The sequence below is a fragment of the Pteropus medius genome, unplaced genomic scaffold, assembly GCF_902729225.1.
Source record: "Pteropus medius unplaced genomic scaffold, Ma_sr-lr_union100, whole genome shotgun sequence".
Taxonomy (NCBI): Eukaryota; Metazoa; Chordata; class Mammalia; order Chiroptera; family Pteropodidae; genus Pteropus; species Pteropus medius.
In genome coordinates this window covers 16269760-16294250 of record NW_024351073.1, presented here as the reverse complement: position 1 = coordinate 16294250, position 24491 = coordinate 16269760, and the positions used below count along the sequence as shown (strand labels likewise).

Genomic DNA, 24491 nt, shown 5'->3' with positions numbered 1-24491 from the left:
TACTATGAGAACTTTTAAGATCTCCTCTCTTCGCAACTTTCAACATGTAATACAGTATTGTTAGCTATGGTCACCATGCTGTACATTACACCCCCATGAATTCATTAGAACTGGAAGTTTGTACCTTTCGACAACCTTCGCCCATTTTGCCCACCCCGTCTACCTGCTGTCTCTGGCAACCACCAATCTGTTCTCTATCTGTGAGTTGGGTTTTTCTCCCCTATGATTTAGATTCCGCGTAAGAGATCACAGTATTTGTCCTCCTCTGGCTGACTTCTTTCTTTCACTCGACATAAGGTTCATCCATGTTGTCGCAAATGGCAAGATTCCATTCTTATGGCTGAATAATATTTCAGTGCACGCGCGCGTGTATGTGTGTGTGTGTGTGTGTGCGCGTGCATGTGTGTGTGTGCGTGCACATGCGTGTGCATCATAATTTATTCATCCATCCATTAATGAACACTTAGATGGTTCCCTATCTTGGCTATTGTAAATAATGCTGCAATGAACATGGGAGAGAAGGGTGCGTGTTATCTTCCCGAGTCAATGTTTTCTTTTTCTTCAGATACTCAAAGTGGAATTGCTGGATCACAGGGTAGTTATATTTTTAAATTTTTTTTGAGGAACCTCCATACTGTTTTCCATAGTGGCTACAGCAGCTTACATTCCCACCAACAGTGCACAAAGGTTCCCTTTTCTTCACATCCTTGCCAACATGTTATTTCTCGTCTTCTTGGTAACACCCACTCTGACTGGTGTGCGGTGGTATCTTATTGTGGTTTTTGCATTTCTCTGATGATTAGTGATGTTGAACATCTTTCCATGTACCTGTTGGCCATCTGTGTGTCTTTTTTTGAAAAATATCTATTCAGATCTTTCGCCTATGTTTTAAGCTGGATTGTTTGTTCTTCTGCTATTGAGTTGTATAAGCTCTTTATATTAATTTTGGATATTAACCCCCTATTAGATATAAGATTTGCAAATACTTCCTCCCATTCTGCAGTTTGCCTTTTCATTTTGCTGATTTTCTTTCCTATGCAGACGCTTTTTAGTTTGATGTAGTCCGACTTGTTCGATCTTTTGTTGCCTACCTTGTTTTAAAACTTTCCATCTGTACAGACTAAGATATCTAGTAAAAACATATTACTAGAACAAAAAAAACAACAAAAAGGCTATATAAGCCCCGTTTTGGGGTTATTATTAGATTCAACAGATATAAAAGGATTGTGACATTGCTATCAAAGTTTGTGAATACTTATTTCATTAACAAGAGACACAGAGGTACTCCCCATATTAAAAAAGAAAAATTTTTTTTTTAAAAAAGGAAAGGAGGGTAGGAAGGAAAGAAATATAAAAAGTTTGTAAAATATTACTTTATGACATGAAAACTCTCTTCATGCCCATCAAGTGATTACGATCAGAATATCTGGGCCTCAAACACTTTAACATATATAAAAAAAACTGACATTAAAAAAATAATTCTGAAAACTGAGTTTGAAATTAGAATTAAACCATTTAAGCTACATCTCAGTTTAGCCACCACAAGAATACAAGAATTGGGACTAAACAGATTACAGCTTTTTTGCTGGCCTGTTTCTGGGAACAGGCTCCTTAATTTCATGCTTTTCAAAACCAGATAAGGGGGTCTGATAATTGGTACTTCCTATTGGAATTCCTGATTTTTGAAAAAATGTTGACGCTCCATCAAGGTAGCTTTTAATTATGCCATTTCAAATTTAACACGTGCATAGGAAATTCTGAATTATTCCCTAAAATACTAGTGCCAAATATTTTTATGCTTTTCTCTTAACCGTCAGCATGAGGGCATTTTGGTCGCAGTGGAGAGGGTGTGCTAAACAGTACCCTCTCTCTCATGACTTTAAAATGCATGCTCCTGTGAGTCATTCTGGCCTAAAATGATGCACTATGTTCTCCTGATGGCACATTTTTCCAGACTCTATCCTCTATCTCCTCCAAGACATTTGGGCAAAACAGTAAATAAAGAATTCTAACTACCACACATGAGTCACGGCCTTACCTATTCTTGCTCTGCGTTCCCAAGCATTTGTAAAACACTACACCAGCCTGTGTTTTGGTCAATATTGCTGCCAGAAGGTATTTAAAGCCATTACCCTCTGATGAACATCTGGGCCTTCTGGTAAAGTTCCTAGCATCTTGAACATGGCAGTGATGTGGTTGGTAAATTAAACATGGCCCCTGCTCTGACTTAGCCAGCTTAAACATGACATTTGGAAGGCAAGAGATCCTATCTGCTGGGCAAGCATTTCTAAAGAAGGTGGGAGGCCTGTCCGAACAGGCCATGCAGGAGATTCTGGTGCCCTTCCCCATGGAGAGGTTGAGGGTGGCTGGGGGGAGCAATGGCTCCCCTCTTTAGTTTTTTCCTTCTGCCTTGTGGCACACTGAAGAATGTTGAAAAGGATTCCTGTCAAGGTCGACATCTAGGTCGAGACCTGAAGGATGAGTGGCCCCGAGGTGCTGCCTAAATACTTGTTGCTGACCTCGCACTGGTCAGTGTTAGGGACTGAATATCAGCTGTGTCCCTACCAAAACCTTTTGAAGTCCTATCCCCAAAGTCGTGGTATTCGGATGGTATTTGGTATTTAGTGCCTTTACAGGAAGAGACCAGAGCTCACTCTGCCCCCCACCACGTAAGGGCATAGGAAGAGAGGAGCCACCTTCGCAGACACAGGAAGCTGCACGTTACGCCCCGGCCCCGAGTTGGCCGCCTGAATGCACACACACATAGAAACACTTAGGATCTGGTATTTCGCTGTGTCCCCGACAAACACAGAGTCCCTGACAAGTCAAAGACTTCATATAAAATATGAACTGTCTGGAAGACAAAAGATTATGGCGGGCACGATCCCATGAGCATCATCCCAATGTTAAAAATGGCTGGCGGGCAGCCCCGAGGCTAGTGCCTGCCAGGGCCTGGGGGCGGCCGTCCTCTCCGCGCGTCGTACCTTGGTCTTGCCCAGCTGCCACTCGCTGTGGGAGGGGTCGTACAACTGCAGCAGGGCCGCGCACCTCCCCTTGCTGTCCTCGGGCACAGCCTCGCTCCTCAGCAGCACTTTATACCTGCAACGAGGTGTCAGGCTCACATTATGCCGTCATTCCCTCTTTCCCCCATCCCTCGGAAAAGAAAGAGGATGTATGCAGGTCCTGTCTTGCCTTTTGTAAAAATCCTGAAAGGGTCTCCGGATCGCATAGCCCGCTTTGCGGATCCTCACGGTCTCCAGCATCCCGGAGTACCGCAGCTGGTTCAGCACGACTGCCTGGTCGAAGTGGTCTGGCATCTGAAACACGCGAAACGCTGAGAAGTTAACAAGGCAACACACACACACACGCACACAACCTACACAAAACTACACAATAAAAAATGAACCCACCCCATGTACCCAGCACCTAGCTTCAACAGCCACCACCCCGTCGATCCTGCCCCAACTACATACAGTCCACTTCCCTGCCCTTGAATTATTTTGGAAACAAGTTCCAGCCACCACACCACTTCATTTGTAAATTTATCAATATCATTTTTTTAAATATCACAACACATTATATCTTAAGATGCCAATAATGCCTTGATATGAATATCCATGTTCGAGTTTTGACTGTTTTACAAATATCGTAACTGTACCACTAAAGAATCTAAAGTGCCATACAAATATCACTTTATTTACTTTTTAAACTTTAATTTCAAGGCATTTAAAGACTTTTTTTTTTTAGCTGAAGAATACAATGACCCAGTGAGGGCTAGGGGAGAAGGGGAGAAAATGAAGATTCTTTTTCATTTTTGTCTCTTTCTTGTCAAATACTCCATTTATGGAACATTCCATACCATGATCACTAATAAATGAATCCCAGAGAACATGCAAATGAAAGCCAGAGGAAATCAAACCAAGACTTAACGTTCCGAAACACATTCTCTTATCCACTCAGCTGCCAAACAAACTGCCACTGCTGACCGGACAATAAGTCTTTCAAACTGAAGCCCCAAAGTAGGCCACTTCCCATTCACAGCTCTGGGCAGTGACTTGTTTTTTAATTTAAATGCCCAATCCCTTTAATTAATTTGTATTTTGTTATCCTACACAGCAGTGTATAAAATGGATGAAAAAAATAGTGCCATAGGACATAAGTACATTGTTAAACAGTGCAAAAAAAAAAAAAAAAAAACGGAGAGTAGCTTAAAGTTGCAAGCCATGAAAATGCAGTTAGTCACTGACAAAAAAGTGAGGCTGAAAGCCATGTTATTCTGTACCTTTCCAAACCAGCAAAAACTAAATTGAAAGAATGCTCTGCAAATCTCCCTTACAGCTTTTGATGGAATAGCTAGCTGCCCTCATCTCCAGCAGGCAAATTTCTTTTACAAACACCGACCAAATTGTCTTTACTCAGCAGTATTCTGCCCAAGTCTAGCCGACAAATTAGGGCAAACATCCCCAAGAACTGTGGCTCACAGATTTTTAGTCTTTATTACCTTAAATATACTCAGAACAGTAAGAAGGACATAAAAATATGAAAACAAAATTATCCTTGGTTACTCTTCCGCCTTAATATCTGGATTAAAGAAGAGGCGACTGTTCTGACAGCATTTGGCTAAAATGCTTGTTGTATTTATTTGGGAATATAATCTGATCAGCAGCAACGTACAAAGACTAGTATAAAGCGAACACAAAACAAATGACGAATAACAAAGCATCAAACTTAGTCCACTCAGTTACATCCACAGAGAAACCTGCTAATTTAATATGTCATCATTTCAAGCTCCAAAACTTTTTAAATGAAAAAACTCTCGAACTCTCTCTTCAAGTTTTCACCATTCGTGACCCATACTGTTTTCCCTGGCTACTTACTTTTCTTCCGATCTCTAGTTAACAAAGTTCGCACAATTCCCTAGTTCCACAGTAGTTATTAAAACGTTCTAACAAATATGACTGACCGGCCGGTCGGCCACACTTACCATCTTCCACCTTTGGTTTGGCTCTGGGGCCAAAATTCATATGGAAAAGAACTGCCACACTGACCTTTTTTGCCACAGCTAAAGACACTGAACAATAATGAACACCATTCCCGTGCTTTAAAAAGTGCTTGGTCGCCATGGCAACCCCTTCCCTTCTTGGGCTAATTAGTGTGGTGTGGTTGTAGGATTTCATACAGCCCAGGGAGGGGACGATGGAGGGGCGGGACAGAGCCACCAGGAGCAGCCGCTTTTTCCAGGCGTCCACTGCGATTGTGTTTCTGCCCCTTCGCAGAAATTTACGGAGGAGGACGGGGGATCTGCAGGCAGGTTGTCGCCAGAGGCAACTCGAGCTGCAGTCATGACGGGGTTAACCTGTATTTCCACTGTGGTTCTCTTTGGAGTTTCCACTTTCTTTTCTGGTGAATGTAATAATGGTCGAAGATGACACAGCTGGAGGCTGGACAAGTCACAAACTTGCGCTGCCCTTCAAAACTTCGCTGGCCCGCTCTGGTCCTCACTAGTTTTCCAGGACCGGAGTTCACTCCCACAGAAGCCTGCCTGCCTACAGTGCACCAAGAGTGACGTTTTGATGGTGACGCTAAGAGTGGACTTGGGCAGTAAACCGGGGACAAACCGGGATAATTATAGTCATAATAGTCCAGCCTTGACCCACTTACTGAACATTAAATTATTAAACACCTACTGTGTGCAAGGTTCCATGATCTGTGCTAAAGGAGGATTTTTAAAAAAGGTGGGGGCTAGATTTTCTTTAACGTCCACTACCGGGGTGGTGCGTTTGTTATAACTGATACCGACACATCATTGTCACCCAAAGTCTAGAGTTTACATTAGGGTTCGCGCCTGTTGCACAGTCTGCTTTGCTGAATGTAGAATGACACGTATCCACCATTACGGTGTCATACGGAGCAGTGCCACTGCCCTAAGAACCCTCCGTGCTGCCCATTCTCCTCTACCTCCCACAGCCCCTGGTAACCACTAATCTTTTTACTGTCACTTGAGTTTTTTAAGACTTTTTTTTTTTTACAACAATTTTGGGTTCACAGCAAACTGAGAGGAAGTGCTTCCCATGAGCCCCTGGCCCCATGCACTGCACAGCCTCAGAGGGGCTAGATTTTGTTTCCCAGAACCTTGAAATTTAGGAGGGTGACCGGTATGCCAAACATCGCTACTTACGCAGTAGAATGCTAATAGAAAACCATATTAAAGATTAGAATGAACTTCCTTGGGAACGGAAGAAAGAGACAAATACTGAGGAGGGTACGGGCGGCTCACGAATCCGAACCCAGGTCTGACTCAGAGTTTGGGCTCTTACAAATGCTACTTAACGCTGGCGTGGATGAGCCATTCCACACAGAGCTCATGGCACAAACAAAAGCTAAGAGGCTGAAAAAGACCCTGGCATGTTGAGTGGTCTCAGGCGGAATGGGGGGAGGAGGGGAGAGACATGGACTGCTGGTGGACACTGCGCTCAACCTTGCTGGCCACTGTTTTATGTGGTGAGACCTGTGCTATAGACGGAACCCTTGCTGGCAAGGGCAAATCTGGAAACTGGGCATACCTCGATATCACATACGTCGTGAAATGTTACACAGCGTTAAAATATAAGACCCAGTTAAAGATGCGCCAATTGACCCTCAGGCCTTTCACAAGGCATAGAAAAGTATGTAATCTCATTTTTGTAAAACGAACCATGACCCCACCAATGAAAATATACTCCTCTGTTTATGTGTATGTGCATGAATAGAGATGTCCAAACACGCATGTGCAGAAAAGCGCAGAAAGACACCTGCTAGGTTATTACTGAGTGGGGGTCACTCTATGGGTGGTGCAAATAAGAGACAGCTAAGAAAAACGGTAGAGAAAAAACAACTAGGCTGCATTAGACAGAGAAAATAATCCCATATATATATATAATATGAAAAATTTCTATATGGTTATGTATCTTTGAAGACGTTCAAAAAATAGTATTTTTTACCAGGTAAAAATCAGCTACAGAATAAATTCTAGAGGTCCTGCATAGAATCAGGTGAAAGACGGTAGGTAAAAGAATCAGGGAGACCAGGTAAGAAGTTGCTGTAAGGGTACCTTAAAGTAGAAACAACCCAAACGTCTATCAGCTAATGAATGGATAAACAAAATGTGGTATGTCCATCACGAAATTATCTGGCCATAAATAGGAACAAGGCACTGATACAATGCTACAACGTGGATGAGCCTTGAGAACATGATATTAAGTGAAAACTGCTAGTTTTAAAGGCCACGTATTATCTGATTCAATTCACATGAAATGTGCATAACGGGGAACTCTACAAATAAAGCAGAGTGGTGGTCCTTTAGGGCTGGCAGAAGGGATGAGGACAGCCAAAAAGGACGGGGCTTTCTTTCTGAGGTGATGACAATGTTCTAACAATGATGACTGTGATGGTTGCACCTATCTGTGACTATACTAAAAAAACAAAAAAAAACAAAAACAAAAAAAACTCAAAAAACACACACACTGAATCGTACACTTTAAAGGAATCAATGGTATGGTAGGTGTATTATATCTCAATAAAGTTTTTTGGATTTTTTTTTGGTTATTATTATTTTTTTTAATAAGGAAGTATTTTAAAAGCCAGACAGATATGGAGGCATTTAAAATGGACAAGAAGGGATGGATGCAAGGGATGGATAACCAGGTATTTGATATTGCCTTAATTTTTGAACGACTCTTCATAGATGTTAATCAAGCAAGAGGAAGTTTGCATCCTGGAGACAGGATTAAATATATTTAGTTTCAGGTAATTTAATTCTATTTTAAAAAATGAGAAAAACCTTTTTTCTCCTACAACCTGAAAAAATAAGATTTCAGAATGCCTAGACAAAACAAATGACTGATAGAGCATGCTAAGCCCTCCACAAAACTCAATTATGGGCAAGCCCTACCTACTGCAGCTTAAAATCAAAATAAAGGGCAAAGGGCAGGGGAGGTGATTTACAACGAAAAGCCAGAAAGAAATTCATCTATGCGTTAATGAATCTGATTACCCTGAACATTACCTCACCTTCCATAATTTCATAAATACTGCATAAAGAAAATCAGAGGTGACAGCAGACTTAGAAATCGTTACCTGTCTATAGTACAGGGTCATTCAAGCTGTGTTCATTTAATTAAAGAAAATAGAGTGAGTTTATTTTCTATGGAAGTTCTATTGCTTTTTCCTCTTTGAGAGATCTCACAGAAACCGAGGACCCAAGAAGAGGGGTGGGGTGGGGTGGGAATCCAGCCTGCCACACGGAGGCCTGTGGGGAGAAGGTATTTCCCTCTACTCTGGGAGCAAAAGTCACACACACTGATGAAGCATTACATCTGCAAGACACCAAATCAGGACTATGTCTGGGGTGAGACCCTGTCTCCTGGAGAGAACAAATACACCCTATTTGTCACTCTACTGAGACAGAAGGACAAGTTAGACAATGAGGTGGGGCGGGCACACATCTGATTCTTACTTCACGTTCCCATCATCTACTGCCAGGCAGTATCACTTAAACTGGATCGATAAGACCAATTTTTTAAAAAACTTGGTTGGGGGGTGGGAAATGAATCACTCTAGAAGAAATAACATGTGAAATGACAACTGTATAACTCACTGTAATTTACTTATGCCATACCTGGTGCCAAAGAGGAAAAAAGGCAATAAACTGAAAATACAGTGATTAAAAAAACAAAACAAAAAAGAGAAAACAGAGTGGAATATGCACTGTATTCCCCCTTTCGCCTCGGCTGACAGGAAGCCCAAAGTTAAATGTCATTCTCAATAATAACTGTCTTTAACCGGGTATTTGATATTGCCTTAATTTTGTACGACTCTTCATAGATGTTAATCAACAGATCTCTCAATTCATTTAAGAAGCAGATATTATTTTTAAAGTCCAAAATAACAACCATAAAAATGTTAAAAGCATTAATAATTTTTTAAAAAAAGAATTGTATTATTCAGCCTTCAAAGATCTGTTAGCGATGATACACACAGACTTTCTAATTCTTGCTTAGCGGCCTTGCGGGAACTAAATACTCTTTTATGCGTGTAAGGTACCAAGAGCAAGCCTTCAAGTCATAGAGCACTTGACCACAGAAACTCCGAAGGGATGAGTTAGGTGGGTGATATTACTCTATTCTGCAGATAAGGAAACTAGAAGTGAGCAAGGTTCAACGACCTGTTCAAACCAGTTTTCATATTTGCTTAAATCAAACAATTAGGAAATTGAGTCTCAAAGAACTTTGCATTCCTGAAAACCAGTTATGTGAATCAAACTTGTACTCATCAAACCTTATTTTCCTACTGATGTTTAAAATCGGGGGCATATTTCCTTAGGATGTAATTCTTGAAGGAATGAGTTGGAAATTCTTTTAGGGAAAAGATTACTCTGGAATCCAGGCAGAAAAATATGCTTATATTGTAGCTTTCCCAGCAGCCCTCTGTCTCCTGGGATCACAGAGACACCCTCTGAAGATTTTAGCACGAGGAAGGACCTTGGTCTAAATACAAGTGATGTAAAAATCACAATTTTATGGGCCATGGCAATGTAGATCAGAAATTGATTGGCTCACCACACTGTGAGTTCGGCCAAATATTTGTATATGGAAATAACTAGTTGTGAATAGAGGAAACCTTTTGGAAAATCAGAGAGCAAACTCTAAGCAAATCCATCTCTGGTGGCTGTGGTCCCTTTAATACGGTGAAAAGCTAACGACATCCCTACTTTGTGCCCTGGCCTCAGATAACCGACAGAGAATTTCACTGTTCTTTGACCCACCTGTGGCTCCATCTCTACTTGCATCTCCTTCCTCCTACCTGGATACGGCCAAGGACAGCGTTCAAGATTCAATAAACAGTGGACACTGGGACACACAGGAATGTGCTGAACGCAGCCCGCGGGACAAGCCTGCACGTGACAATGTATTCCATAACGACAGGCTACAATTTATCTCGTGAATGGACCCTTCCCTCCCTTTTTTGAACACAGTTTATTCGGTCTAAAAAGCAACCACTTGATATGATCGCAATGTCTTGGAGATCGGGTCGAAGTAAACAACACTTATTCTTTTGATCAAAAGTATCTATTGAGAACCCTCCATAGACTCAGCCACCATACAGGTAACTGCATGGGAGGCACCAGAGTCACCCCAGTTCCTGCTTTGACGTGATAAGACACACAGGCTTTTCTTGGGTTCCAATCTGCTCAGACAACATGGCGGCGATCCCGGACCTGGCAACCGGGCTGCTCTGAGCAGAAAAACCAGACGTGGGATCTGAGTATTCTACCAACACGTGTCTTATTGCTCTGACTGCGTAATTGATAAAAACATTTTTTAAAGCTTTTTAGAATGTTATACTACTCATTTTGAGAAACCATCTACCAATGTGATGGGTGGGGGGTTAAGCTTTACAAAGATAGAAAGCTGATTATTTGGTAAAAAGAACCATTACACGATTCTTTATTTTGCTAAGTAAATATTGCAGAGAAGGAGAGAGGCACTGCAACTTGCCTCACGGAGAAGATTTAATATATTAGGTCTACTGTATTTGCATTACCAATATGGGATATACCTCTACTTTAACCCAGCCTTAAACACAAACAAGTAAACAGACCTTACCTTTGATAATCCTTCAACTTTAAGAAGTCAAAGATTCCAGAAGAGCCACCAAAAGTTGATTATGATCCACCAATAAAATATTCTCAGCCCTATAATGACTGAGAAAGTTGGCAGGACGCCTGTCCTCACCTCTTACTAATTAACAAAAAATTAACTAAAGAAGATGCACAGCCTCTCAATCTTTATTGGCTTTCTCTGCTGCATCCAACTCTCACAAGCAGTGAATAAATGTTGGAGAAGAAATGTATCAGGCTTTGAACGGTTTGCAAAAGCATGGTTACTAAAGTGGCAAGATGATTTTCCTGACCTTGAACAGACAGCAAACAGAAGCCAACTAAACTGGTGACAAAGGTTCATTGTACTTACACCAGTCGCTTCTCTCCTAGGCTGTGAAACATTTTACACAGTGGTTGCCACTTGCAGGTTTTTGCATTTTGAGAAAAGAGGCAGAAACTAATTTTCCCTAGAGAAGAGGCAATCGCTTCCCAGATGAGGACCAGGAAGCAACACATTTGTATGACTGGCAAAAGCTGTGAGCCAGTTCTGGAGGTCAGAGTATGGAAATTTCTCACTCACCAAGTGCAGCCCCCCACCCCCACCCCAGAGTCCAGCTATCACCCGAGCAAGGAAACAGCCAACTCTGTTACAGCTGGGAGCTGTTGTGTTCACCTCAGACCCACATGAACCCCAACCACTTAACAGGAAAGGAAAAATCTGAACGTAAATAACACACATACACAAAATCTGTCTAAGGCAAAGCTTTAGCCATATCACACCCTGCTCACAAACTTCCAGCAAATGCCAGATTAAGACCAAGGCTATAACTGCACAACAAAGGCCCCACCGAGATGGCCCCTCTTTCTTTCCAGTCAATACTTCTCTACGCAAACCCTACAATTAGCCACGTTACAGATAACTAGCTGTTTCTTGACTAAAACTCACTTCCCGCCTTACCGTGGCGGAACTAGTAGCCTCTCCTCCCGAACTGGTCTCCGGCTGTCTCTGACTGCTGAGTTCCATGAATCTCTCCTATGTTCCCACCTCCATAAATTGTTCCTGATACATCCGACTGGTGCCATCTGTGATCTCCCCCTTCCCTGGGTTCCTGCACACGATGTGACCTGGACCATGTTCTTCCTCGTGTCACATATTTTTGCATATCCATTAGACATAAACCCCATGTGAACTCTCCATCAGAGTATAAATACTTTCGGGAGAGGAGCTTAGTGCTATGAATTTCTCATTCTGTCGCCTGCCATTGGACGTGACACATTAGATACACACATGCCACACTACTCTGCTGCTTAAATGAAACTGTGGTTCTGTTCACAGCTGTTTCTACTGTACCTGTTTGGCAATGACTTAGAAACAATATTAAAAGCACGAAAGGAAAAAAGCGATAAGTCGGATTTCATTAAAATTAACAACTCTTCCTACATGAAAGAAGCTGTTAAGACAATGAAAAGATAAGCAACAACTGGAAAACTATTTGAAAAATACATATCTGAAAAAAGACAGTATCCAAAATACACGAAGAACACTTAAAATTCAACAGTGTGAAAATAATGATGTAATTTTAAAAATAGGCAAACGATCGGAGTAGACACATCACCATAGAATACAGAGCGACATCCGGGAAGCATATGAAAAGATGCCCAACATTCGTTGCCTTAGAAAATAGCAAATTAAAATAGGTGTGTGCCACCACACACCTATTAAAATGATTAAAACCTGAAAACCAAAAATACCAAATGCTAGAGAGGATGTGGAGCAACAGGAACTTTAATTCATAGCTGTCTGAATGCAAAATGACAGAGCCAACCTGGAAGACAGTTTCTTACAAAGCTAAACATAGTCTTAACAAATGACCCAGCAATCATACTCCTGGGTATCCACCCAACTGAACTGAACACTTACGCTCATGCAAAAACATGCACATGAATATTTATAAAAGCTTTATTCATAACCATCCAACTGGAAGCAATCAAGATGTCCTTCAATAGAAGGGGCAAAGAAACTCATACCTCTGTACAAAGAGATACTATTCAGATTAAAAAAAAAAAAAAGAGCTCTTAAGTTCCTCAAAGACATGGAAGAGTCACAAGTACTCAGTGCTAGGTGAAGGGAGTGAGTCTCAAGTGGGCAGACACTACCCGATTCCAATTGCACAACATTCCCAAATAAGGCAAAGCTACAGAGACCATAGAAACATGAGTGGTAGCCAGGGGCTTGGGGGAGGAATGACTACGCAGAGTACAGGGAAATTTTAGGGGGGGGAGAGGTAGAAACTACTCTGTACGATTCTGTAATGATGGAAACATGACATGATATGTATGTCAAAATCCACAGAATTTTATAACAGGAGAATGAACCTCGGAGGATCATCCCAGGAAATAATGCATATTGTCATAAAAGAATCTAAATGTGTTACAAGTATATGAAACAATGTCACTGAAGGACTAGGGGTTGGGAGTGGGGGAGTGCGGGCTGACTTAAGTAACTTTGGAAATGGAGTCTATAAGACTAAAGGCAAAAGCCACTGTGTATAATAAGCACTGCACTGTAGCCAACAGTGTGGGCGTCCGGAGTAACAAGTCTCATAGTATACAATTAACTAAATGGACGGTGATGGTGGGAGCCAGGCTTCTCACCGCTGGAGTGAGAATTTCCCAAGATAACCTTAACGAAACAAATTCTACCCAACTAGATCGGATTTACAGCGGCAGAAAAAGTCAGTTCTGATGCTGGCTTCATGGTCATGCTGAACGATGCCAGTCACAAGGTCCAAGTGGTCCTCAAAATGCGTTTCTAGACAACATGCCCCAGACACAGCTCAATACCCAGTTATATTTTCAGCACAACTGAAATGTGTTTCTATGGGAAATGGCTCAGCCACTAGATGTAACTTTTCGATAGAGTTTAATGAGGACGGATGCAAAAGAAATTGAGAGATAAAAGTAAAGCCTCATTTTCCCTCATTGAATTGTCAAAGGAAGAATAATGTATGCCAAGGGTTTTAAAAATCCAAAACATATAATACAGACAATATGTACGAAAATCCAATACATACAGTGAAAATCCCACAGCTCTCCTGGAGAAAGCCTCTCCTGCTCGTGTACTGTGTGTCCCTCCAGACATATTCCATGCACAGTGCGAACACTGTTGCACGTGTGTGCATGTTAATGCACTCAGATGCACGTACAGATAAACACACACGCGTGCGGTTTTAAAAAATGCAAATAAAAATATGTACCACGTTTTGCTCTTTTCACCAATGGAATCTCAGAGTGTCCGTCCCCTGTAATGACACGAAGGTCTCCCGCGTTCTTGTCTAAGCTGCACAGAACATCACCACCAGAATGGATTTAGCCAGATAGTCCCTCCTGATGAACATTTAGGTTGCTTCTACTCTTTGTTGTTCCCCATTCAGCTTTTAGTGAATGGAAGGAAATAAAAAAGTGGAACAGCCGAGTCCTCACACAAGAATTTCCTGTCAACACCTCCATCCCCGGCCCCTCAAGAATCCTCTTTGTTTCATGGTCAACACAGTCCCATGCTTCTAGGCCAAAGTCAGGAGCACAGCTAACTGGAAGGTGATCACTCCGACGTGAAGCTTTAAACATCTTGCAAACTCCGTCCAACCTCTGCCTCTAAGGAAACCTGATGACTAACAAGGTGAATCACTGTCTTTTGTTCTACAGAAAAGGTTTCATTACAGGGCTCCCTCTACTCCCCATTTTTACATGTGCCAATATTAGTTCCATGTTGTAATCAATCAGTCAGAAAGTTATCAGAGACAACGAGAAAACTCAAGTGATCAATTCTGCCAATTTTCTGTTATTTTCTAGTGTGTCAGACCATGGAAATTTGAGAGCTTATCTATCACACTACGTAACACAGTCATTTAATATTTCCAGTCCAAATGACAGAAGTCTAAAGGGATAGGTCATGCTACAAGGCTATGTCTTAAACTGACAATAAAAGCAGCACTACCTACTTGCTGAACAAGGACTACTTCCATTAACGTAGAATCAAGCACTCTACATGTATGATCTCGCTTACTCCTTATGACCACCCTATGAAAATAATCAGCCCACAATGACCGAATTAAACATTTGAGATAAGGCAGAGAAAGCAACCATTCAAGGAATGCCGTCAGCCAACACTGGCACAGCATGTTACGCCTTCTGAAGTACTTGACGTGAAAGACGTGCTCATCCCTACCATTCCGTGGGGTGGGCAGGGCCGCTATGAGCGTTTTTGTTCAATAGCTCCTAAGAACGTGAGCGTTCTGAGCCACATCGCAGAGCAGTCACCAGCACGGAGGAGCAACCGGCACCCACTTCTAACCCCAGAATCGAGATTCTGCCGAAGCTTCCCTAGAATGCAGTGGCAGCTCCTGTGCACATCAACGAGTCCTAAGTGACACCATGTGAGCAGCTGCTGTGGATCATCGGTGGGTGGTTAATCGAGTCGATGCTCTTCTGTTCTGGTGCATGGACTGGCTTGTATTTACGAACTTCCATGGTAGTGGTGGGAGCAGAAGTAGGAGCAGTAGTAGTACTACCAGTAGTAGCAGTACTAGCGATAGTAGGAGCAGCAGCTGTGGCAGCAGGAATCACAAAGGCTAACACGTACTTTGGTACTACGTTAGCTTTTCAATACTGTCTTTTATTTTAACAACTCCATCAGGTAGGTATTATCCTCACCCCCATTTTACAGATATATAGCCTGAAGCACAGAGAGGTTAATTAATGTGTCCAGGGTCACAAAGCTTATGCCTGACAGAGACAGGATTGAAACCCAGGCAGAACGAGGGCCAGACCAGAACTAGGAACCTCTAGCTACACTGGCTGTCCTACACAGTGCCATTCAGGAAGGGGAGTGGGGTGTATGTTTTTCCTGAATATTTTTGAATGAAATTCATCACAATAGCTATCTTGGCAACCGACTTTAAGCCAAAACAAAAACCAACTTCTGAGGATTAAAACACAAATAAGACAATACATCGAATTAATTAGTTAGAGCAGGGGTTGGAAACTATAACTGCTAGCCACATCAGCCTGTCACCTGCTTTTGTAAATAAAGTTTTTTTGGAACACAGCCATGCATTGTCTGTGATTGCTTTCACAGGACAATGGCAAAGCCTGAAATATTTACTATCTTGCCAGTTGCAGAAAAAGTTTGCTGACCCAAATTAGAGAATGAAAGCCAGACAAACAGTGCATTCAAACAGTGCAAACTGAATTGCATGCTAAAGGTAATTATACAACAGATTTTAAAAAATCAATTAAAAAATAACGTAAAATATCTCATTAAAAATTTTGAAATTTACTATGTTGAAACAACATTTTGGATCTATGGGGCTAAAACAGATTATTAAAACTCATTCCTTTTTACACTTTTAAACGTGGCTACTAGAAAAACTTAAGTTACATACCTGACTCGCATTGTATCTCTACTGGACAGCGCTAGTGTAACAAACTAGGCTGAGACTCTGGTCTCAGAGAGTGAAAAAAAGAGCAAGGCTTAAAAATTCTAATTTTATTTGCATTTGTTTGATATTTGAGGCATGTTTTATATAAATGAATTTGGAGCATGTTTTATATAAATGAACTGTCAGGGTATTTTAACAAAGCTTATGTAGAGACCAAAATAAATTATTTCTTACTAACAACAGTATCTATTATTCAAAGACAGTCACACAAATAATGTGAACTAGAAGAGACCCCGTGAATAAATAGTTTATGAAGCTAACTCTAAACAAATAAGACCCAAAGAATTTCCATGAACTTCAAATCAAGACATGATTCTCGAAAGACATATTTTATTTTTCCTAAGAAGCTTATATTTAGTTTCCAAAGTCATTCCAAAAGATTCCTAGGGTATTAAGTTTTAAAACATCGTTTTAAACAAACCACTGGACCCAGCATCTTCAGCACATATGCTAAGGAGGACATGGGCTGAAAACAAGGCTGAAGAGGCCAAAATGGGGGCACACACATTCTGATCTTTTTTCCTCCAAAACTGGCAAGTAAATGCTTGAAAGGCTATGCCTAACAGCTCCCTAATGTTCAGTTCAAGCACTTTAATTGTGTCCGTGGGACATTTACTCATTTGAGTCTTAGCTGCTATTGTGCCCATGAAACATACTTGTTTCCAAAACCCTTAAATGGCCTGAAAAACCACAGTATTTAATGGCTGGTCGAATGCTTCCTTGAGTTACAAGAATGCAAAAGCCCAGCCTCCTCCGTAGCTTCTTTCTTCCATTCTTATTCCTTTCCGGTTTCCTGCTTTTTAAGGACAGCCCCTTGCACCTGCGGCTCTGCCTTCTCTTCCTCTGGATGGCCCTGTGTGTAGGATGCTGCCTGCTGCTCGGTTTCCTTCCCTCCTCTCCTGCACACAACGGACCAGAGGCCCCGCTCTGCCTCCCTCTCGCCCATGAATCCCCAGGAGACTCTGCAGGAAGTTCCCAGTCTTCACGCCTGCACGTACGTCCCCCCTCAGGGATGAGGAGTCTGGGGCTTTCCTTTGGACACCCTCTGCTACAGTGTGTCCCTACAAAAAGGGGACCCCTCAATTGCTAAAAGTGGAGCTTGCATTTAATTCTCAAACTGAAAAGAAGCTATAGTTTCCTTCCTGAATTAAAAGTGAAATAGCAAATAAATGGTACCTAATATTTAAATATGGATTACCCCATACCGAGGACTCTGATGATCTCAATGAAATCTCAAAGAACCCTATCGAGGCAAGTGGCCAACTCAGGAATATTATTCCATTATACACACAGAGGAATTGGATACATACACCTTGAGTGACTTGCCCAAGGTCATGTGACTAGGAAGCCCCAGGACCTGTGTCTAGATTCTGTGCTTTTCTTCCCTGTAGGAAAACTAGAAGGGCATGACACCAAGTATGGCCTGTGACAAGGGCTGGACCACGACAAGACGGATACCAAAAGAAGGGGGGAATTAGGAGCGTTACAATAATTTGGCACGGTCAAATCATTTTTTACGTATTTTTTCAAAAGTACCAGTCCACAACACATTGGAAATAATAAAAAAGAACCGCTCTTTCTCCACATGTAGTTCGAGAAGCACTGTTATAGATAGTACCAGTGTCAATTTTGACACTGCTTATAAGAATATTGTGGTCACGAACCTGTTATTATAACGTTATTAATTAATGTTGCATAAAGTACTAGAGTTACTTCCCTTTCTATTGTTAAACCTCAAATCGGGCTCGATAGATAAGTGTTATTTATCTAAATCCTTCCTCAAAGCTGTTACAAGCGTCAAATGTCCATTCAGAAACTCTTGATTTCATATCCCTGTTAAAAGTTCTCCAAACTGTACACAAGATAAAATCCATTTTTGCATTTCTATCTTTCCATCTTCATCCTCTTCTCCCGTTCACTCCTCATCTAAAGTTTTATCCTCCCGCGGGGCCCATCCGCCCTCATTTGTTAATGGAACACCCACAGGACTCAGGGCAGCTGTCCTAGGAATGAGATCACGCCAAGCCAACCCTGCAAACTCACTCACCTCTGCCAGACACTCACTCTCCTAGCTTCCTGTGGAGTGAGGCTCAGCCACAGGCCCAGTCCGGCCCTAGAACCAGGAAAACATGAGGCGAACCTACTTAGGGACCCCTGGGAAAAAATTTCTCCTTCCTAATGAAAGGAGAGTAGCCCCTTTCAGCACAGCCCTGATCCGGTTCCTTTCCGGGGTTAATGTTTACCCTAGAAGGATAAAGTCTTTGTTTGCTTTATTCAGAGATGCATCCCAAGGGCATAACTGGTACTCGAAAACTGTCTGCTGAAAGACTTGAATAAGGATGTTCTGGGAGGTTGTGATGGTTGACGTTATGGCAGCTGTTTTGCAACCTTGAGGAAGGACCGAGAGAACCACAGAGGCATCGATGCAAAGCCCTGCCATTGTGGAGCCTCTTAAACAAATGCTTATTATTAAATGTGATACTGATGTGTATAAGCCGTGCAGGTCGCTGGTGGCCACAATGTTCTGGGTCTTGTTGCTGAAGAGTCAGAGTCTGCCCAGGAGGAGGCTGAGGGGGTAGCAAGTGTGTGTGACATACAATAGAAGAGATGCTGTGGAGGAAGGGAAGGGTCACACCTGGGAAGGTGGGGGTGCCAGCGGGAACGGGCTTAGATTCCAGAAAGATCAAGATCCAAGATGAGAACACAAAGCTGGTGTCTAGTTTAAAACCCTTCAGTGGTTATTACTGTTAAGTCTCAAAAATTTCCCAGAAGGCAAATCAACAACAGAGCAGAGGTCAGCAGTGGCAACAGGAGCAGACAGATATTATACCAAAGCCAGGTGGGCATCGCGGGGCTGTGGTCAAGTTCAAATCTAGGTCAGAGAAGTCAGAATCAAAGACAGGATGCATGCACGCAGGTTTCGTAACCGCGGTGAGAACCACTAGGCTGTGGCCTCACCTGAAACAGCCAAACAGCCAGGTGGCTATTCGGGTAGTTTTAGCAACGTAGCCCTCAAAATATAGAGGACCCGACAAAGGGAGAAAGACAATGAGAAACAGGACGCTGTGGAGGAGGGCAGGCGAGTCGACTAATGACAGATATTCTCAGTCCTTTGACGGCTTCGAAAGGTGAGGTCATGCGCTGGAGTGGGAAGGGTGACATCAGGTTCAAGAGTGTGGGAAAGCGTGAGTGGGCTGCGGGGAGCAGGGAGGTCTCCTCCTCCAAGGCTGGTACAAATGTGAACTAGAACCAATCGAAGCATATTTCTCGATGACGGTCTGGCAGTACCAGGGAATGCGACACAGAGGAGAACGTGGGCATGATCCAAGACAGGCTACACAATACGGAGGGAGGAGAGGTCACTGAGCCAAGCGATCTTACGGAAGCCGCAAGTTCACGACTAAACGGCTGACCATCTCCTCACATGGGATGTTGCTTTATGTCTGGTCTGGGCTTACTTGGTGTTCAAAGCAGGACAGCACTTTCTAAAACATGCATATGATGGCTCAATTAAAAAAAAAAAAATTTAAGGCCCACGAACAAATTCAACTGAGGCAAGGGAATAATGAAATTCCAATGGGGGTTCATGGGGAGACCAAGAAAAACTAAGGGACTGAGAGACCTGTGCTCCATGAACTAAGGAACAAGTTCATGCCAAAAAGGGAGTGAGAACAATGGAAGGATGAGAGGCTGAGCTGGGGAGACTAATTAAAATTTGAATAGGCCATAAAAATTTATAAGTAGGAGTTGAGTTCAAGAGATATTAAAAAAAAAAAAAAGGCAATCCTGAGAGTCAATTAATGTGTTGAAAGAGACTCAGAAAAACACATTGAAAAAGGGGGCAGAAGAAGGGAGGAGGGAGGAGGGAAGAGGGAGGAAGAAACTAAGATTGGTTCTAAATCAAACCAAACGCCCTGGTAAAGACAACAGAAGGTTCAATCCTTAGCGTAAATCCCATCTGGCAATCCTCACAGAGCCACTTACTTCTTGGGTATAATCTGTTGCCAGTTTATCTAATGAACGTAATTAAGCCCTGCTTATCTTGCTAAAATAAACCCCAAACTCGCTCTATTCATCACTGTTATATTTTTGCTTCTCGGTCCAACATATTGAACAACAGGTCACAGTCCCTTTTATCCAGACTCGCTCTGAAAAATCACGCTGAGAAATACAAATTAGGAGGGCAGCTGCCTCTCTTTGTAGATGTTGGCAAAGAGGCTCCTATCAGTCATTAAAAACGCAAAAATAGCTGTGGAACTCACCAAGTCACTGACACAATCACCAAGGGACTTCAAAATGATAAGGATGCTAAGGTAGAAAATGAAAAGCCAGGGACCAGAAGGAAAAGAGGAGAAACATGTGCCCAGCAGTCAAGCATTCATCTACATCCACAGCCAGGAAAATTCGTCAAACTGAGATCTGCCATGCTTGCACAGTTGTTATTTTTATAATAGTCCACCAATAGGTACTAAGACGTGCCACCACGATAGCATAAATCCGTTTACAGGTAATTGTCAGAATACACTCCTTTGGTTTCTTTCCTTAGGGTGTCTGAACTTTGGAGACAAAAATCTTCTGAGCCACAGGAAAATGGAGATCATTCACCACACTTAATTTAAAAAATTTTTTTTTTCAGAGTTAGAATACAGAGTAAAACAATGGTTCTCAGAGACAAAGCAGTAAAAAGCCAAATTAAGAGAGTTTAACTGCCAGAAAAAATGTGGGAAAAAAAAAATAGTAACTTGGAGAAATTTGGGCCAAAAACCAAAGAGATGTCAGTTATTAGAAAAAGTCTGAGCTCACAGATTCGTGTTGGCCGAGAGCCGGAAGCGGCTGGAGAAACGACCCCATCCCCTCACCCGATTCACACAGAAAGAAACCGAGACAAACTGACCACTCCACATTTGCTTAAAAAAATAAAGCCAGGCAACAGTTACCTCTTTGAAAATGGGTACAACGTGACACATAACTGATTTATAAATATTCATGAATACAGGCTGAGAGGCCAGAGAAAAATCAAATGGAGAATTTTAACTTTGAAAACTGTGCCACGAGGTCTGCCCTGAGCCTGGCGGGTCCTGGGTAAAAATTCTACTTTTCAGAAGGAAAACCAAGGCCTGGTGAGAAGGGGGTGGTGGAGAAGGCGGCTTCCTAGGACTCCTTTCTCTTGCTTATTCATGTATTAAAGTGGTTGTCGGCAAGTCATAATGGGAAATTAGCCAGGCTTAGACACAGCCAATATTTGTTAAGTATAAATTAGGAACATCACAACATAGTCCACTGAGCAGTTGGGAGTTGCTAGGCAACGAGGGGTCAGGCCATGCCCAAAGGCCAGGTTATTCCCACCCCGGGGCCTCGCAGGACCTGTTCATGCTGGGTCCCACACCATGGCAGCCAGACTGTGAGGCCACGCTGCTGAGCTGTGCGACTGGAGCCGCTTAAATCCGCACGCCCCACTCGGGGGAAGGGTCCGGCGTGCGCGGTGTCATGCTGATTCATCTGCAAGTCAGCGCTTTTCTTTAAGACACCGGTGCCTGAGTAAAACACTGGTTCCTGAGACCTAGGACGGCAGGAGGGGTTTTAAGCTGAAGACTAGTCCAACTGACTAAGCAAATGGTAAAAAATAAAAATGATACATAGAGAACAAACATGCTCCTAAATCCCAGACACAGTTAACAGAACACACGCACATGACATGTATGTGATGGCTTTCTCTGCACCCGTCCTTAGAATCATATATTTCATCCACATCCGTTAGCAAGCCAACTGACTTCACCTAACATTTACTGCATTCCCCAACCTCGGAATGAAGGAGCAGTTTCGGGGTTCCAATAATACTTTCCCCATGGATTGTCTCTCTCTACATCAATGCCAAAATGAATGTACGTCCCTCATAAAGCCAATTTGAGGATGTGGCACTGAGTTCAGTCAGCAGCGAAAAAGTTTGAATCACAAATCATAAGAGGAAATGAACACCTTTTTCTTTTTTCTTTTCTTTTCTTTTTTGCTGGGACAGCCACACAATTAAGCATCAGTGGTCTCTCTCATGACACACCTGTTGTCTCTTTTCATAATGACAAATACGATAAGGATTATTGATTAGCCTCCGTGATCATCAGTGGCCACTGTGTGCCACAGTCTGTAGTGGGAGTTTTAGATATATGATCACAGTCAATCCTTGTTACCACCCTAAATATGGGTGAACTCTGTCCCCACTCCATTGATGAGAACACTGAGTCGATGACAGACCCGTGGCTGGTGAAAGGTGGCGAGGACATTTCTTGTAAAATTTCACCCATCCCACCACCACACAGGGCCTCCCAGTAATCTTCAGCATTTGAAGAGCACCCTGCACCCTGCTCAATCATCCTGTTAACCATTTAGTGCCTAAAAGACAGACTGCCTTATTCCCCAGAAGAGTCACAAAACCAACTTGTTCTCTGAGAATTATGAAAGCCGTATGCCATTAGTCCCGGAATATGTAGAAAGCCCCACGTTAAATGACTACTATAATGTAGTCACTCGGCTGGGCGGGATGAGTACTGAATTAGAGTTTAAATTCTGTGATTTAGGCAACAAAACCGTGAGACCGGTGTTTAGAAACACTAGTGAACACTCTAAAAATGCTCCTCGATCTATCTCTGCATCCCCATCCCACACCCCAATCGATGTTTTGGTATTATGAGCTATCATCCAAGACTGGTCAGTCACGTATGGACAGAAACGGAAATGATTTAGACGTGATCTGTCCATCACGTCACTCCTAGATTTCTGTGCCGCGACACAGTTAATATTCAACATAAGAAGGTTGATAGATCAGTGCCCCCTTCTAGCCCATAAAGTACAATCTGCATTTCAGGCATGTTTACCAAAACCACCAGAACAAGGAACAAAAAAGCCTGTACACCCAGACGGGTTGCTAAAAGGCCCTTCGCATATGCCCAGACCACGTTCTCAATCATCTGAGTACTTTATATCAACATGTTGCAACAAGGAGAAGAGATGTGCCATGAGCAGGCAAGGTGAGTAATGGAGAACAAGTGGCAATTGTATTGCAGTCAATTTTTTAAATAGAGCATGAGAAAGGAATGGCTTTCACTCCAGCAACATTGGCAGAGCCCCAAGTTTCTGTAAACCAGGAAATGCCTGCAGCACAGACCCGAGCAGCAGGAGCTCCTGAGCAGAAGTGGCCTATTTGCTGAGGGAAGGCGGTTACAAACAATGGCTGGTCTAGAGATGGTCAGTTACCCAGAGCTCTGCAGTTTTTTGAACCGTTCTTTGAGACCTTTGAGACCTGGCCCTGAGTATTAACAGGCCGTGTCCAGAATCCTGGAAATCCAGCTCAAGTGACATCACGACCAGGTTCGACCTGCCCTTCCACATCCACACGGGACCTCATTTCTCTCATTTGCAAGGTACCTCCTATTAAAAGGCTCTGAGAGCTGCAACCACGTGGTCCAACATAAACTGAATAGTCCAAGCCTTACTGGAACTGAGGTAATGAAGTCAATGAAATAAACAGGCCAGTGTTTCAGAGTTAATACCAAAACAAACAAACGAAGAAAATAAAAAAGAGCCAGGACGATTTTCCTTCTGCCATTTCTCAAGCCACAATTGACATATTAATGATGCTTCACGTCGGGCTCTAATGACCTTGTGGGATTTATTTATTTGGGTCACCAAAATTTGCCTTAAGTCCTCTGCTTTCATCATATTTTAATAACCTAATTAAACTGTCCCAACAATATCAAGGTATACCTAAAAGATTAGTCAAACCCTTGTCCTTTGCTTATCAGTTCAAAACTGAAAACAGTTATCCAAATTTTGTATGCATATTCAAACTTCATTTAATTACATATCTAAAGAGACTCGAGAAAAATTCACTCAACGGTATCTAAAACATCTGCTTGGCAGTGAAATTTTCATTATTATAAACATGCAGAGGAGAAGGGGAGATGCTACATGTTTTTAACAGGTACACTCTTATTTCATAAAGGCAAACTGTGAGTACATCACAGTAGAATTCAAAAGCTAAACAGTCTTCCCTTTTAAGTGAAATACTGACAAATGAAGCATCTGGCACATTTTAATGAGCCGCTTTACCCTTTCAGAGTGGCTGAAACTGGGACGGCCATTCATTTCAGAACGTGGACAGCACGGAGCGATGACATAGCCCTGCAGAGCACCCGGAAGGGAACGGCACCCCGCCCCCACCCTCGCCCCAATGAGAAATTTCTAGTACTACTTACTAGGAAAGGAAACAATAATCGTTTAACTTAATGACTCAATACATCTGGAAAATGTTAAATGCTACATAATTTTCTATTTTCACCACATAATCAATAGTAAAA

At 42.4% G+C, this 24491-nt stretch overlaps 1 protein-coding gene across 4 annotated transcripts in view; it reads right to left on the bottom strand.

Annotated features, from left to right (window-relative positions):
- The window catches only part of MYO10 (myosin X), a 189684-nt gene that overhangs the window by 30388 nt on the left and 134805 nt on the right, over window positions 1-24491 (bottom strand). For all 4 annotated transcript variants that reach the window (XM_039842747.1, XM_039842748.1, XM_039842749.1 and 1 more), the window contains 2 exons: window positions 3193-3317; window positions 2985-3099 (listed from right to left, as the gene is read on the bottom strand). In XM_039842747.1, the coding sequence (XP_039698681.1) occupies window positions 2985-3099; window positions 3193-3317 (240 nt within the window). The remainder of the gene's footprint in view (window positions 1-2984; window positions 3100-3192; window positions 3318-24491) is intronic.